Here is a 15,814-nt window from a genome sequence, read left to right as displayed (position 1 = left end):
ACTGGTCCCCATAAAAACGTTTGGAGATATAGGAGGGAAGGGGGGGGGGGGGGGGTTACACATAGTACCTATGGGAGGTATACACGGCGCGGAAAATTTTTGACTTAGCCGATATTTCTAGATATGCGAGATCCAGTCAACGAGAGTTTACTGTGAAAGATTTAGACCAAGGCGCAGTCACATCTCGATCCACCCCCTCCTGGCGCAGTGACTTCGCTGGGCTTTCCGAGCGCATAATGGATTCTACATGACGTCTACGAGGCAGTAACTACATGTTCTTCTCTATGGACCTGGGGCGGTGCCGTTTCCAATTAAGTGAAAACGTGGCGCCACTTCGAAGCGGCGGCGACGTTTCACTCCCGTCATCCCAACTGAAAGTAACAATATACGCTATTTCTAATAAACCGTTTTTACGCAGACCCAAAAATGCATACGAGAGAAAGCGAAGGCCTGTTTTATTGTATTCATACAGCCCGCACAACATCTATAAGCATCTGTTTAACGAGATATGCCGGAATGTATCTGAAAATGTTTTTTTAAAGCTACTACAGCCCACAACATTCCACTTAAAGCTCCAGGTAAGGGACTTATTCCCATAGTCCCGATCACCCGTATAAGACGCGAGTTCGATCACGGCCGTGGCGGCCGCTTTTCTGATGGAGGCGAAAAGCAAAAACGCCCGCTTGTACGAGATTTCGGCGCACGTTAAAGATGTTCAGGTGGTCAAAATTAATCCGGAGCCCTCCACTACGGCGCGCCTCATCGCCTGCGTTTCGTCGTCGGCGCGTTATTAGGCCCATCGAAGCATATGTATTTCAAAATTCCTTGTTTGCGAGCAGTCTTCACAACCATGTAAGGCCCTGAAAAGGCATCCTTTGAACCCTGCAGGCCTTTCCGTACAACAAAATAATCCCCAACGTCAATTTCAGGAACCCTCCCCGTGTGAAGACGGTCGTAATGCTTCTTCATTGCGATCCGGTACCTTTCATTTTCCTTCTCTGACATTTCTTGCTCACGGTGTACTACTAAATCGGTAATTCCCAGGAGGCGATCAGCATGCAGCCCCTCAGAAGGAAGATGCAAGGAGCGTCATCTCTCTCTTCAACTGGAATATGCTTAAAAACACCAGAACAATTGTGGCCGACAATGAGCCAGCCTTTCAGAGAGAGCAGTTGAAGAATTGGGCTCTCGAGCACAATGTGGAGCTGCGTTTCTCAGCGCCGTGCCACCCTGAAGCCAAAGGGTTACACGTGACATCATAGCTACACGTGACATCAAGCAGTTCATTTCCCTCTATCCAGATTTCAAAGGGGGATGAAAATGTGCTCTCGAAGCCGCCGTTGCACACCACAACCACTCAGACACGGAAGCTTTAGGATGCCGTCCATACTTTGCATATCATGGGAAATCTGAGTGTATGCATGCCGATCGCCTCCTGGGAATTACCGATTTAATAGTACTCCGTGAACAAGAAAGGTCAGAGAGGGAAAATGAAAGGTACCGGATCGCAATGAAGAAGAATTACGACCGTCTTCATACCGGCAAGGATCCTGAAATTGACGTTGGAGATTATGTCCTTGTATGGAAAGGCCTGAAGGGTTTAAAGGCTCCTTTTTCAGGGCCCTACATGGTTGTGAAGACTGCTCGCAAACAAGGAATTTGGAAATACATATGCTACAATGGACCTACTATAACATCTCGGAAGCTGCGTCTATAGTGTGCAACATAGTGCCGTATCAATCCAGGAGGGTTGAGGACAGAGGGGCTTCCTGTGTAATAGGAACAAGAAGAGGCCGACCGAGAGGTGGGCAGCAGAAAGAGGAGGAGGAAGGAGAAGAAAATAATGTGAAAGGACGATAACCGGACTGTTGTTTGTCTTCTTCGTGAACTCGAACCTCTAAAAGGGAACGCTACAACTTTCAAGGGCTTTTGCAACCTAGCTTGAAGTGTTAGTTCCAGACGCTTGCAGGTTGTATAGCATTATTAATCTGTATATAGTTACTGGATGGTATTACTCCCCAACGCATTTGCTGGCCATCCAATCCTGTAGGACATGATGAATCCTTAATTTTTTTACGTGGAATTATAGCGCTTCAATTTACTATCAGTGGGATTCACTGGGTTGTTAAAAGCAATACTTTCGGCGATATACTTGACCATTTCCGCCAGGATCGGGCCATTTTTCCACCACCGCATCCATCGCTCAGTCGAAGGCATGCAGTCCTTCTCAGGCAGCTCCAAACATTATCATTCCCCACTCCGCATCTCATGTCCATCATATATCCTGGCGAATATAAGGACGCTTGCCCCTTTTGTTCTGTGGAACGAGCATCACTTCACCACATCATTTGGTCATGCCCATTAATACCCGCATCACGTAGAAGAAATCATCCCATCCTTCATAACATATCATCCTTAACAGAGTCGGAGGTTGCCATCTCTAGCTCAGCTCCCCACGTGCAAGAAGCCCTCGCCCAGTTGGCTGAAGACACCGAGCTCCCAAAACACCGGGAGCCCCGCTGTCTAGATGACTGAGCGAACAGCTCAGTGGTGCAATCACCACAACTTTTGGGCAAAATAAAGTTACTACTACTACTACTACTAATTCTGTTCAGTCAAAGCACAAATAACTGCAAACAAGGATGTGATCTTTGGGGCACATTTGTGTCTTCAAGGATACCCTGGGGAGCTCGGCTTGAGGCAGCGAACTGCCAGAAAACACTTTGCTCGTTTTAGCAGCTTTGTAGCCGGTGAGAGCATCACAGCCAAGACTTGAGTGGATTATTCACTTTGTGCTTATTTGTGTACTTATTTCACAGTGTTGGTAGAAAGCATTCAGCAACTTTACGCTTCGGTGCCACTCTTCCCTCAGAATTTCAGGTTTTTTATTTCATTTTATTTTATTCAATACATACCGCACACCACACTAGGTCTAAGCAGGAAGGGCGTATGGTAGATATACAGGTACAAGAAAAATGACAACTGAAGAGCAGCAAGAAATGCGATTACAATAAGTAATGCGTGCAGAATACGGTTCACTTAACGTGTTCCAGTCAGACACGGTCAAGGGAAAAAATAATACATAAACGTACAAGTTCTGGCAAAAAACGGGGTTAGTAAGTTAGAATGGAAGTGCCGAGTTGGGCTGGTTGGAAGAAAAGATAAGTACGGGGATGGGTCTACCGACAGTTTGCGGTTCAGCAAAAAAAAAAAAAAAATAATAATAAAAAAAGAAAATCAAGTCGCAAATCAGACCTGCCTGATTCAAGCGCCTGGATGCCGTTATCAAACATTAGCGTGGATGGGGAATCAGTCCGCGAGTATTTGGAGTAGAGAGAGAGAGAGAGAGAGAGAGAGGGAATGCAGTTTAATGATGCTGACGAGGTCTGTCCAGCAGATGACCTAACATGCTACGTCAGGATTTGGAGCAGATAAATCGAATTGCCTTCCTTTGCACTTTTTCAAGTTTATTAATGTTCACTTTTGTGTGCGGGTGCCACACGACGCTGGCAAGGGACCAGGAAAGGTTTGCCGCCATCCCTGAAAGGGGCACTGAAGTGATTTGTAAACATCGTGTGATTACTTGCTAAAATTCTAGTCTGGGGTCCCTTGGTCATGTTTCAACCACTCTCAATTAGTTTACGCGACATTATTTAGTAGAAAAATCAATTCAAATGTGCTGCACCCCTCTCTGTGCCCTCCTTGCAGGTTTCCTGTGACGTTAGGTACGATGCGTTCTCGAGATGGGTTGGCTTGACTGCGCTATTGCACAGCTCGCCTACCCTCCGACAGAGTCATTCTGCGGGCCGCCGGCAGGTCGTCGCGATTCTTTCGTTAAGTTGAAACTAAGCCATGGCACGAATTGCGACTGGAAGAATATGCCCATAACTTGTTAGTTTTTAGGCTGTATCCAGCTTAGTAAAGTCTATGAAGTCAAAGCTCCACACTAGCGCACACGCGACGCTTCGCTGACTAGTTCTCCAGTAAAAAATCCAAGTCCAAATAAAGGAGGGACAACAGTCAACGAATGAGTATAGGTAATAATGAATTAAAATCAACTGAAACCGTTATTGTAAAGTGTAAAACCAATGGTGGGGAAGCACAATTTGCGCTGGGTGAACTACTACAGCAGCTAGCAGCAAGACCCCACATTTGCGATCACTTTTCCTGCTTAACGGACGCATTCGCTAGTCATAAGATACCCGTCGGAATTTGCGGTACGCTTACTGCACAAGCGTTTTTGGAGAAATAGTCATCTCAGCTGCTGCGAAGGCTGAAACTAAATATATATACAGGCCCTACGATATATACTTTATATTTCCGCCCTATGGCTGAGTGGTCTATTTCTACCCTGTGGCTATGACCGGGTGGTCTAAAGCACTGGGTGCATTGTATCGCCATTAACAAATTCGAATCCCCGGTAACACTTGTTTTTATGGTTGGTTTTTTGTATAAGGTAGTGTTTTCTATACTTAATTCCCCATTTTGCGCGGCAATTAACCTTCATTGCTCCACGAGCAAGTTCGCAGTACGCATCCCTACTGACACTGATCCGCTGGCGAGTTCTCGTTGGCATGGCGTTGCACGAGCACCGACTGCTTGCTGGAACAGTCCCGAATCGGCCGACCTTTTGCCTGGTGCTAACACGCCTGTTAAGATCCAGACACGAGCCAGGCAAGCTCCAAAGGTGGGTGCAACGCGCATCGTATTTGAGCGTCTCCGTTGATGCAGAGGGCGTTCATCCACTGCATACGCACCGTCAAGTGCACGTTACGATTCTAAGCGTCGCTGGCAGGCTTATCTGACGCATTGTACAGCCGACAACACGGTAGAAGCATGGTATGCCGATTCTTGAGATATCGAGAATGCGCAACCAACGATAACGTCGGATTGCAGGCCCGTTGTTGCAGAGAACCGTATCCGGAACTGCTTTGAATTTCAGTCTTGTACGTACATCGTCCAGTCACACCGCAACTCGAAAACGCGCCACTGCTGTTGTTGCGCCGCCGCAAATGTCGCATAGTATTTTTTTCTTTCAATCTTTGTAAATTTGACACTGCTTTGTTGGTCTTATAAACACTGAAAAGTGTGTTTATTTGAGCCACTTTATGCAAACAACAACATAAGCTTGACAAATTCACTAAAGTGTCCCTTGAAGGACTGGTTACTGACAGAGCTACCTAGAACTGAATTCTGTCCAGGACAAAATTCCCGGATTTGATGTTCTGAAACTGTAGAAGGTTCCGCGCAGTAAATGTTCTGAGATTACAGGTCATGGTGTAAAAGTATTCCAGGTCAAATTATATTGAGCGTTCCGAAAGTATATTACCGTCTGCAAACTTCCATTACGTTGAACATTCTTTTATCTTCTGAAAGGAGGCACAACTTCGAGCTAGAAAACAATTGGATGGTCCTGGTTTGTCACTGCTGTTATAGACTTTGACAAATAAATCTTTACAATTTTATCGATATGCCTGAAATTGACTTCATTCCTCAGTCATACATGTGGGGCTCTAGGGTCTCAGATTCACTGCAGGTAGTCCACGGGTAGCCCGAGGATTCCTCGCACCATAAGGATACATGTAAGAAACAACAGCCGGATATTTTCTCGGGGACTTAGTGATCAGTCCTAGACCAATTCGGGTGAGCACATTTTGGCTTGCAAGTTTCTCTGTGCTCCCCCCCCCTCCCCACACACATCTTTTTTTGTTTCTTTGGAGATTGCTGTATAGTCTAATGAAAATAACACTTAAAAAAGGAATACAGGAAAAAGTGAGATAAAGAAAAGGAAGAGAGGCTAGGAAAGGAATAATAGTAAGGAGTATTGATAGCAGAAACGATTGGACTACACGCAGTGCGTTGAGCAATCTTATTTGGACAGGTTATCAAGTAATAGACTACCTCCCAAGCACACGCTGACGCAAATGGTCTTGGTTGCCCTGTAATGATCAGCAACCTGCTTAGGGGCAGAAATGTCCGCCGGGTGGGATCCGAACCCACGACCCCCTTCACCCCGAGTAGTCCGATTGGCGCTGGCTACCACCCCAAAGCGCAGGAAACAAAAATACCTTAACATAAATACCCCGGAAAATGGAGGGAAAAATAGCCCGCCGGTACCATAGTGGTCATCGCACCAGACGCGTATTCTGGAGGTCATGGGTTCGGATCCCACCCGGCGGGCATTTTTTCTCCACTTTCTTTCTGTCTTTCCAAATTCTTTATCTGTTTCAATGACCTACCACATTCTCCCCTTTGCTTTCCGAGATTTTCTTGACTGCCAACCATTATTTCTGTCTTAATTCAACGAGCCCCTCATTTCCCATTCTCATTTGCTACATGCATAGCGAGGGCCACTGTTCCAGCAGTCTTGGTGCCATAGGGAGCTTAAGAGGGTTCAACGCTGGTCGACCCCTCTCGACATGTCGAAGACACTCGAGGCACAGCCCAAGGTCCCCTTCATTCCTGTAGTTCGCGTGGCGCTGGCTGCTACCCCCAAGCGCAGGAAACAAAAATACTTTAACATAAATACCCCAGAAAGTGGAGGGGAAATAGCCTCACCGGTAGCGTAATGGTCATCGCACCAGACGCGTATTTTGGAGGTGGTAGGTTCGGATCCCACCCGCATGTTTTATGCAGAAATGCATTAGAGCCGGGAGTGAGCGCGCCCGCGCGCGCACACGCACACGCACACGCGCACACACACACACACACACACACACACACACACACACACACACACACACACACACACACACACACACACACACACACACACACACACACACACACACACACACACACACACACACACACACACACACACACACACACACACACACACACACACACACATGTGCATAACTTTTTTATATTTTTTTGGGTAAAGAAATGGCTCTTTCATACTGAACCAGAGTCTAAATTTCAGCTGGTACATACAAATGAAAAAATAAAACTGACCAGTGATCAGAGAACGAAAATTAATATCCCAGAGCGGAAATGCTTTATTGAAATATAATCAAATCTGATATAGATGTTTCTCGGAGTGTCTCGGATCCCTCAAAATGTTATACGTGACATGAAGTTGCTTGCCAAACTATGCAAAGAACTGATGTTCAGTGGCTATATAAATCACCAACAAGGGCAGTTAGAGGAAATAGGCATTCGTACTTTTTCGCAGATCACCTAGCCTATCGAACTTCAATTCTAAATATGTATGGCTGCAAAAGTTATTGAGATATAGTTTATGCAGCTTCAGCGCACACCATGTGAGTCTGCGGTGAGAGGGTGTACACTTTGGGATGGTCCTTGCCCGGGCGTCACAATAGCCAGTAAAGCAACTTGTCCCAGAAGTAGGTCTCGCCGATTTTCTCCAGTCCGCATGTAATTGAGCAGCCCTGCGGCTCCTCGTCCACACCTATACTACACACACAAAGGCCACAAACAAGATGTTTAGCGGTTAATTTTCACCATTGCATGTACCCACAAGAGTGAATGGGTGCACGTTAGAGGTTACCCTTGCCCAGTCCCATTTACTGGTCATTATTGGCACAAGATAGTGAAATTCCCCCTAACAGTGTAAATCACCTTAGCCACTAGTATTTTTCAACGGGGAGAACTGCTGCTGACCTTCATCCACGCCTTTAGCACAAACTTGGGACCGTTGATAAAGCTATTAAGGTTATTCACTGCATGCTACTACAGGCGTAGAGGTTTATAACTTGCAAATGACACTTGCCGGGCGTGTCTTTTAACAAATGAATAAAACACTTTGTCCTAAAACTGGGTTTCGCCCCAGTACAGATGGTTTGTAAATGACTCGTGTTCCTTCAGCTCTTCCTCGAGCCTTCCAGAAAGACCACTGTCATAACGACGTTGATCGAGCGGTTAATTTCAACCGCTGCATGTAGCCACAGGTGTTAGAGTGTACACGTTGGGGATGACCCTTGTCCGGGCGTTTCTCTTCGGCATTGAGTAGAGCAGCTTGTCCCAGAAATGTGTCTCGCCCCAGCGCAGGTAGTTTGTAGACTGCATGTACTGCTGGAGGTCTTCGTCAACACCTTCAGCACACACCTCGCCCACAACCACGATGATGAGGCGGTTAATGTTGTCCTCTAAGGCGTGGTGCTGAGCAACGTGGAACTCCCACCGGCACCATTCGCTCTCCAAGAAGTTTCTGCACAGCGAAAAATAAAGCCTAAAGTGTTGCATTATCTTACACGATTTTTAAAGGAATACTTTATGATCTATACATTCTAATTATCTCACTGATATAGGGAGTGGAAGATATATGAGACTATTCCTTCCTCCATAAGACAAAGTTCTTCTGCACTAGCGATGAGTGATGACGCCATCATGAAGGAACCATTTGAAGAATTTTCCTGTCCACGTTGTATGTTTTGTTACGGTTTCATTCGGTTTCATCTTGAAGAAAGCGATCTTGTGAGCGCATGTAAGAAGCACGATTGATGGAAAAGTATTTATTGCGCTGAAGGTGCCGCGTTTGGGATAATGCCCAAGCTTATATCTTGCAAACGGTGGACAGGGAAGGCTGAGATAAGTTTCTTAGACCTTCACGTGCTTTTTTAGAGGCTGCTTGCAGGAACATTGATTTTCCCAGAACAATGCTGACGCCTCCGTTCCCCGCTCGCAGCAATAGCTGAGTGCCTAAGTCTTTAAGGCACTCAGAGCAACAGGATGTGACGGATTCAGTTTTCAGCTGCGGAGAATGATTTCTGCGCGGACCAAGAAACAAAACCACTTGCGTTTACGAAATTTAAAGGCACGATAAGGATCATCTACCGGTCACAATTCTACCTACATTACGGCATCTCCCCTAACCACCTGTAATCTCGGCTACAGGTAACGACTTCCTGCACACCAAATTTGGATTACGGGATCTTTAGGAAGTTTCATAGGCTGTGGGAATCCTTCAGAATACTTAGTATTTCGAGGTTACAAATAGTAAACCACCCTAACAATGGCAATTAAGCGAGTTTTAAAAGGTTATAAATTCTTGGCGAATGTAATCATCCACGTGGTTTTCGTTTTTTCGCAGCTGGGGTTCGTCCGATCTTTCAAGCAATGTATCTGCTTCTCCTTTTGGTAAATGCCTGTCTGAATTTATCTACTGACCTCCTACAGTTTTTTTACACAAGGTAATCCTGTGGTTCTTATTTAGACAGGCCCGCTGTATTTTTTCAGTTGAGAAAAAAAAAAACACTCCCCTCGGCATCATGTTAAAATGCTGGACGAGGCCTCAGCCAGCTGCCAGCTCTGGTTTCCTGTCGCACTCACCCGCTGAATTGTTTGCTTATTTAGTCGTTTCCTTAAATGCTGGTTTGCTTAGTGGGGGTGTCTATCATAAAAAAATGACCTCGTAAACTTTAGGAGGAAATGTGGGATGATTTTTTTCTACCTACAAAGATCACACATGGTGCAGGGCACGAAAAAAGCACGCACCTGGTGATTCAGTAGAATCCCAATTACCTCGCCAACTTGTTGATGCAAAAGAACGATCACTTTGGGGCGGTCTCCAGCAAAGTTTAGACACAAGGCTTTCGCGCTAATTACCATTGCTTGTATATTCTTTACGGGGCACTGACGTCATTTGCATGGGTAGTAATGCTTTTTTAATGCACATAACGAAGGCGACAGTGATCTGTCTCCAACCTTCTGGGAATAAGCGCGAAAACGATGGCACGTAGAAAAGAACAAAGGACGGCGCCGTCATGTGTTATTTTCTACGTGCCGTCGTTTTCGTGCTCATTCCCAGTATGTATCACCAACTCGTCCAGCTTTCAATTGTCTCGAGCCATAGCAGCAGAATGCACACCACCACAATGCATCATTCCTTATCCTGCCGCGACAGGTAGACTCACTGTGTGAGGACCGCAATAGTGCGCCTAGAGCAAGAGACAGCCTCCTGGATGATGTCCTGGATGAGGAAGCCGCCCATGAAGTTTCGGTCGAAGGTGCACACGGAGAAGCCGTGCTGTTCGACCTTGGGAAGCAGCTCAGCGTAAACCCACTCGCGGTCCTTGTTGCTAAAAGAGACGAACACGTCGAAGTCCTTGTCCTCGTCCACGTCGTCCTCCTTGATGCACTGCAGGGAGCGGCAGACGCCCCGGGCGTACAGCCACACTATGACCTCTTGCTTGTACCTCAGGTACGCTGTAGCGGTGGCCAAGGTAGCGGTCAGTAACACTGTGGGAAAGCGCGGATCGAGTGATTAGCACCATCTTGGACGATATGGAGGGAGGTCGGTGTGGAAAACACTCTCAGTTAGGCTAACGAATGCTAAAGTTGGTTGCCGCAAAGAGGCTAACGAATGCTAAAGTTGGTTGCCGCAAAGACCGACCACTGAGGAAGCCCATGTATATTGATACCAGAGTTTCGAACCAGAATGTTTTAGGGTTCGATTCAGGTTCGCGTTCAACCCTTTCGAGTTCGTTTGCTGGTTCGGTTCCAGACCACCATAACGTAGTGGTTCGTCCCGGTTCAAATGGGTTCGGATGGGTTCGAGGATAAAAAAGCAGGAGTGTTTTCTCCGCTTTACTCCTTTTGTCCTCCGGGTTTCTCTGTTACGTTGGCATAAACCAAATTCATAATGTAAGCTTCTCAAGGGAAATTTATTGACGTGGCCAACTTAACTGCACCATCCACTGCAAAATGTTTTCCATGAGGGGTCAACGATTAAACGAAATAAAAGGTTCGCAGGGAAACTTAAGGCTGCTTATTGGTGTGGATGTGGATTACACTTTATGGAAACAAGGTTATTTTATTCATTTAGTTGAGCTCATTCATATTATTTATTTTGTTTTATTCTTGGCTGATATACCCGCAGTTTCATACACCGCGGGTGTTTTCTTGAGGAAACAAAAAAATGTCTGATGATTCCGATGCTCCCCTATGCTAAATTAGACTCCAGTGCGAACTGCAGTCTTCTGGGCGTTGGCGCAGGGCTGAGTCTCACGAAGTGATTGCGCCATCAGCGAACGCTCGATGGCGCGCACTCTGTACTCTGGCGTTACCTCATAGCGCGTCTCCGCGGTAAACATGTGTCGCGCAGCTTCGGCATACCAACCTACCCTTCACTCTTTCGCCATTCTTCGAAAGAGTGGCGAAAGTGACGTCATTTGCATGGGTAGTAATGCTTTTTTAATGCACATAACAAAGGCGACAATGATCTGTCTCCAACCTTCTGGGAATAAGCGCGAAAACGACGGCACGTCGTCTTCGCGCTTCCTCGTCTTTCCTGCTCGCTCTATCTTCGGTGGCCTCTTCGTTCTCTCGGTTACAACGAGATCGACTCCGAGGGACGATACAAAACCACAGGAGCGGGCGCGTAACGGGACACTGAAGACAACACCGAAGTTGGTCTAAATGGATAGATTGGCGGCTCCACAAAACGAATATACCACTCTGAGCTAGCACGTTTAAAATAATCTCGTAAATTAAAAAAATGAAGCTATCCGCCCCACAGTAGAGATGACGTAAACAGGTACTGACCGGATGTACCAACGTGACGAACAACAAAACGAGCAGCGCCCTAGGACTCGCAGACCAGGCTAGCACTAACCGCTGAGCCACTCACTCTCCGCAGAGTAGACAGGGACTGCCTGGTAACCTATAGAAAAATGCTATATCACTACAGAAAAGGCAGACTTTACTACCTGGAGTCGCATAAAACACTCATCAAGGAACAGGTCACAGCTTGGAGACAGACTCAAATCGGGATGTACGCAGACTCAATTTTATACAGCCAGTCCTACCCTGCCATACTAGACAAGTGCAAACACTGCAAGAAGAGGGTGGATTTAGAATACATCATCTGGTCCTGCTCCAAAATACATAACACTTATCACAGAACACTCATCCTTAAAACACTCGAGCAGCGGAAGACAGTTTTGCTCAGCTGGGAAGCTGACATCCAGCTACGAGTAGTCCGGATGGCCGAAGTCGGAGCCAGGGACCAAGGGCTCCTGGCTGATGGCGGAGGGGAAATGGGCAGGAATTGACTTCCGGTTGCCGTTTGTGTGATTCATGGAGGGAAGAAATGGTGTTATGCGAAACTCATGAAATGGCGCGAGGGATAAAATGCGTTGGTCAGTTGGTAAGTTCTCGGCCATTAGGATATCTTTCGCCGCAGAATCAACGCTGACAACGCTACCAGACTGTTGAACTTTCGTCTGAGCCCAACTTGCCAATTGCCTTAAGTGTCCCTTGAAGTGCTGTGCTCTACAACAATGGCCCTCGCCCGCGGAGCCGCCTTGCGATCCACTCCCCTCGCCGACCAGTGACGGGAAGCACCTCGTCTCCAAATAATGCACCCTCGCCGGTCTCTTCTGGCAGGCAGACATGTGACCTACTGGTGAGTGGGCAGTGTCCCGGTGTCGCCGACGCCTCCCCCCCCCCTCTGTGCCTCCCCCCTAGTGGCATCCTCGCCTGAATCATCTGGCAATGGGAAGCGTTCCTGCAAGCTGACCATAATGCCCCGTCCTTCCATTAAGCAGACGACCCGTCCATTTACCGTCGTTTTTTGGCACGATCGAGTGTCGCCGTGGTGTGGCTTTGCCCCCCCCCCCCTTTCTGGCCGGCTCATGACGGGCCGCCCTTTGTCTCCAAATCACGCATCTTCGCCGGAATCTTCTTGGTAGCCGGCAGGACGGCAGACATGTTGTTTACTGGAAAGTGGGCGACCTCTTTCGCGGGCAGGCAACTTCTATGGGTAGCAGAGAGCCTACCCGGCAGCCATCTTTTTTTCGTAGCATCAAATGTCTACACATGAATGCGCACCCGCACAGGTATTTTCGCACAATGGCGCCAATAATTTTTCTCGTAAAAAAATTGGTTGGTCTGCCACGCTTTTAAAGTGCCTATACTTTCAACGGCGTTTAATATTTAACACGATAACGTTAGCAGTGCTATAAGTCGAAAACTGTACGGCGTCGGCGCCAGCCTTGACCTGTCAAATGTGGCTGGTAGCGGTTAAAGCGACATCATTCTGCTAACCTTCTACGTGCTAACAGAAGGGCTAGAAGGAAGGAATGGCTATACAGACTCGCTGAATATAGGGAAACACCGGCGATAGGAACTTGCTAATGACACTTCAACGACAGGTGACGGCGCGAAACAGGTCACGAAACTAACACTGCCGTATCGATCGCAACTTTTAGATAACCGACTGATAGCAACTCTGAGCGCTGGCCATCGACCTTCTGGTGGTCGCTCTAAAGTATCCTTCACACGACGCGCGCCGACATTATGCCAAATGCCGACGATATTCCCGCATTTGTCAACATGGCGCGCGCGTAACAAAAGGAGCTGTCAGTCCCTCGTCACCTACCTCCGCCGTCGTGGCGCCACTCTAGACCCATAACGAATCGGAAACTCACTTAGTAACTTGGACTTTGCAACTCCCGCCGCGGCGGCGCGCCTTTCTCTATTCACCTCTGGTCCCACGATTGACCTCGCAGCGAGCGTAACCCCGCCGACAAGGACGCACCGGCGACTCGCACGCACTAATGCGGTAATTACTCTCGACACTACAGAGAGACAGCGACCCCATTGTATTTCAAACTAAATATGAGTGATAGAACACTATTCTCTGCGCTGTTAACAAGGGCCTCGAACTGGCAGCACCTTCAGCGGTGCGCTTTGCGCGCGGGTGGCGCAGGCGCGGTACGCCCCCCCTTTTGACAGCGGTGACCCTCGTGGCAGCTTTTGTCCCTGTATCGAACTGCGGCCGCAGTTTCCCGACCAGAAAAGCATTGATGGACTCTGGTGCTAGTGAAGATAGCAGCTTAGTGTAGTTACAGGCAGGGGTAATTGTCGCTGCTAGTTCAATGCTGAGTAACGGCCGCCTAAAGGAAGAGAATGTATTGGAGAATTCTATCGGATGTCCTTAGCATAAAACCAGTTGATCACCACTATTTTTTTAATTTCAGTTTAGTTGTTTCCTACAGTCTTATCTCATATATATATTAAAGACGATAGTCTTTCTTGGGCTACTTAAACACATAAATTTTGGTCTGTCTGTATGTCTGTATGTCTGTCTGTCCGTCTGTCTGTCTGTGACTCGATTCAGCCAACCGGCCAAAGCAAAACAATGCCTGCGCAATAGTCTTATATAGTCACAGCTAAATCTACTCGTCTATGTCCGGTGTAAGGTTCATACTTGTCAACATTGTTGAAGAAGAACAAGACATTACGCAAATATGCGACTACAAATCAATACAGAAGTGATATTTGCAGTGTTCCTTTATAAAAAAATCAAACATGCTTGACTTTTTCGAAATTAAATATCTCATCAACTGCAGAAAAAGAATGCACTCCGCCGTCGCCTCTGTCGCCCGCGCCACTATAGGTTCTGGCGCCATTTTAAGAAATTAACCGGCAACAGTTACGCAAGGTTCCACTAGATAGGTTTCACGTTCGGCTTGCAACGCACGTGGAGCAGGGAAACGTGGTTCTATAAACGTTGAAGTAGGGCGCCTCGACTAACGCGCGTCTTCGCCGTACGGCAGCGTTCGCATCGAGACACCCGGTTTGGAGCAGTGGAACGCGGGAAATTCAAAATGATTTAAGCAAACCTTTGGCGTCTGTATTTTGGGAGGAGCGCGACGCAAGAGGAACAACATGAGAGGTGAGTGGGAAAGCAAAGGGAGGCATTTACTTCGCAAAAGCCGATAAAGACTATCGTCTTTTGACGACATTTGCAACGAAAGTAGCAGATACGCGGCCAATTTTTTGTTTCGGAAACCCTTCGGTCAATATAAAACATGCATTACGCAATTATTTGTTGCCTTCAGTGTGATATGTCAATCCTACGCTACAAACAACATAATAGAGCAATACGTGCATAGAGAAGGACATTTTATAGCGTTTAGGTTGTCGTCATCCAAAAATTTCCGGCTATTTTGTGCGTGACTAAATTTCTGATTATTTGAGAGGGAGAGCGCCTCGTAATTTCTGTATGCTGAGTGCCCCAAAAATATAGAGGTTGGTCCGACCCACTAATCTACCGTAACCGGCCCGCTAATTCCTATAATCCAAATTCATCAACACACCAATTCCACTAATTCCCATTAGCTCACCCAGTCATCTCCCTAAAGCACCCAGCCCACCAGCTAATCCACATTAATCGACTTTAGTTTATGCGCCCCTTAATTTTAAGGTTAAAGCGATTCAAAGTCATGTAACAATGCTGCCACATCTACTTTAAAAATGCAATTCAGAAGGCCCCAAGATGTTTTTAAATTCTCATGCTCTGTTAGAACAGTAAACAAGGGACACGATGCATTGCACAAGAAGAAGTGCCGGTGAAATAGAGGACTCAAGTATTTGTGCCTCCCTGCTGCTTTATATAACTGCCTATTCAAACCAGAATAAATGTAAGATATGAATTCATTGTTCGTGATGCCCTTTCGCCTTCACAAGGGGACAGAGATTCCTTCAAATTAACAACACATGGAAACGTTTACACAATATTAACGCCACGCACATAGAAACCATGAATAATGAGCCATGATATGTTGCCTCCGAATGTACGGTCTAACCGAAGGTATTCTAAATGCAAAAAAAAAAAAAAAAAGGTGAGATGGACAGTATCTAAACCAAACTGATATAGTATATACGGAAACTTTCCATTAAACTGAGGGTAATAATAAGAAGACAACCTTATGGGTTGTGGAATGCATAATACTATTTAGCGGTGCTGTGGGCCCGGGCGAGTGGTAATACTATCTTCAGACGCAAGCTAGACCACCATAATTAAAAACTAAAAATTAGTTTTGAAGCTCCGGAACCGGTTCGG

The 15,814-nt window shown here is 46.7% G+C and overlaps 1 protein-coding gene across 1 annotated transcript in view; it reads right to left on the bottom strand.

The window, feature by feature from the left end:
- LOC144162046 (uncharacterized) overlaps positions 1-15,814 on the bottom strand; it is an 82,627-nt gene that overhangs the window by 49,731 nt on the left and 17,082 nt on the right. Inside the window, 2 exon segments of the mRNA XM_077692566.1 lie at positions 7,896-8,173; positions 9,879-10,203. Coding sequence (XP_077548692.1) covers positions 7,896-8,173; positions 9,879-10,203 — 603 coding nt within the window.

The sequence above is a fragment of the Haemaphysalis longicornis genome, unplaced genomic scaffold (assembly GCF_048455015.1).
Source record: "Haemaphysalis longicornis isolate Haplotype H1 unplaced genomic scaffold, Haemaphysalis longicornis Haplotype H1 scaffold_1, whole genome shotgun sequence".
NCBI lineage: Eukaryota > Metazoa > Arthropoda > Arachnida > Ixodida > Ixodidae > Haemaphysalis > Haemaphysalis longicornis.
Note: the sequence above shows the minus strand (reverse complement) of the source record. Positions and strands in the feature narration are given on the sequence as shown.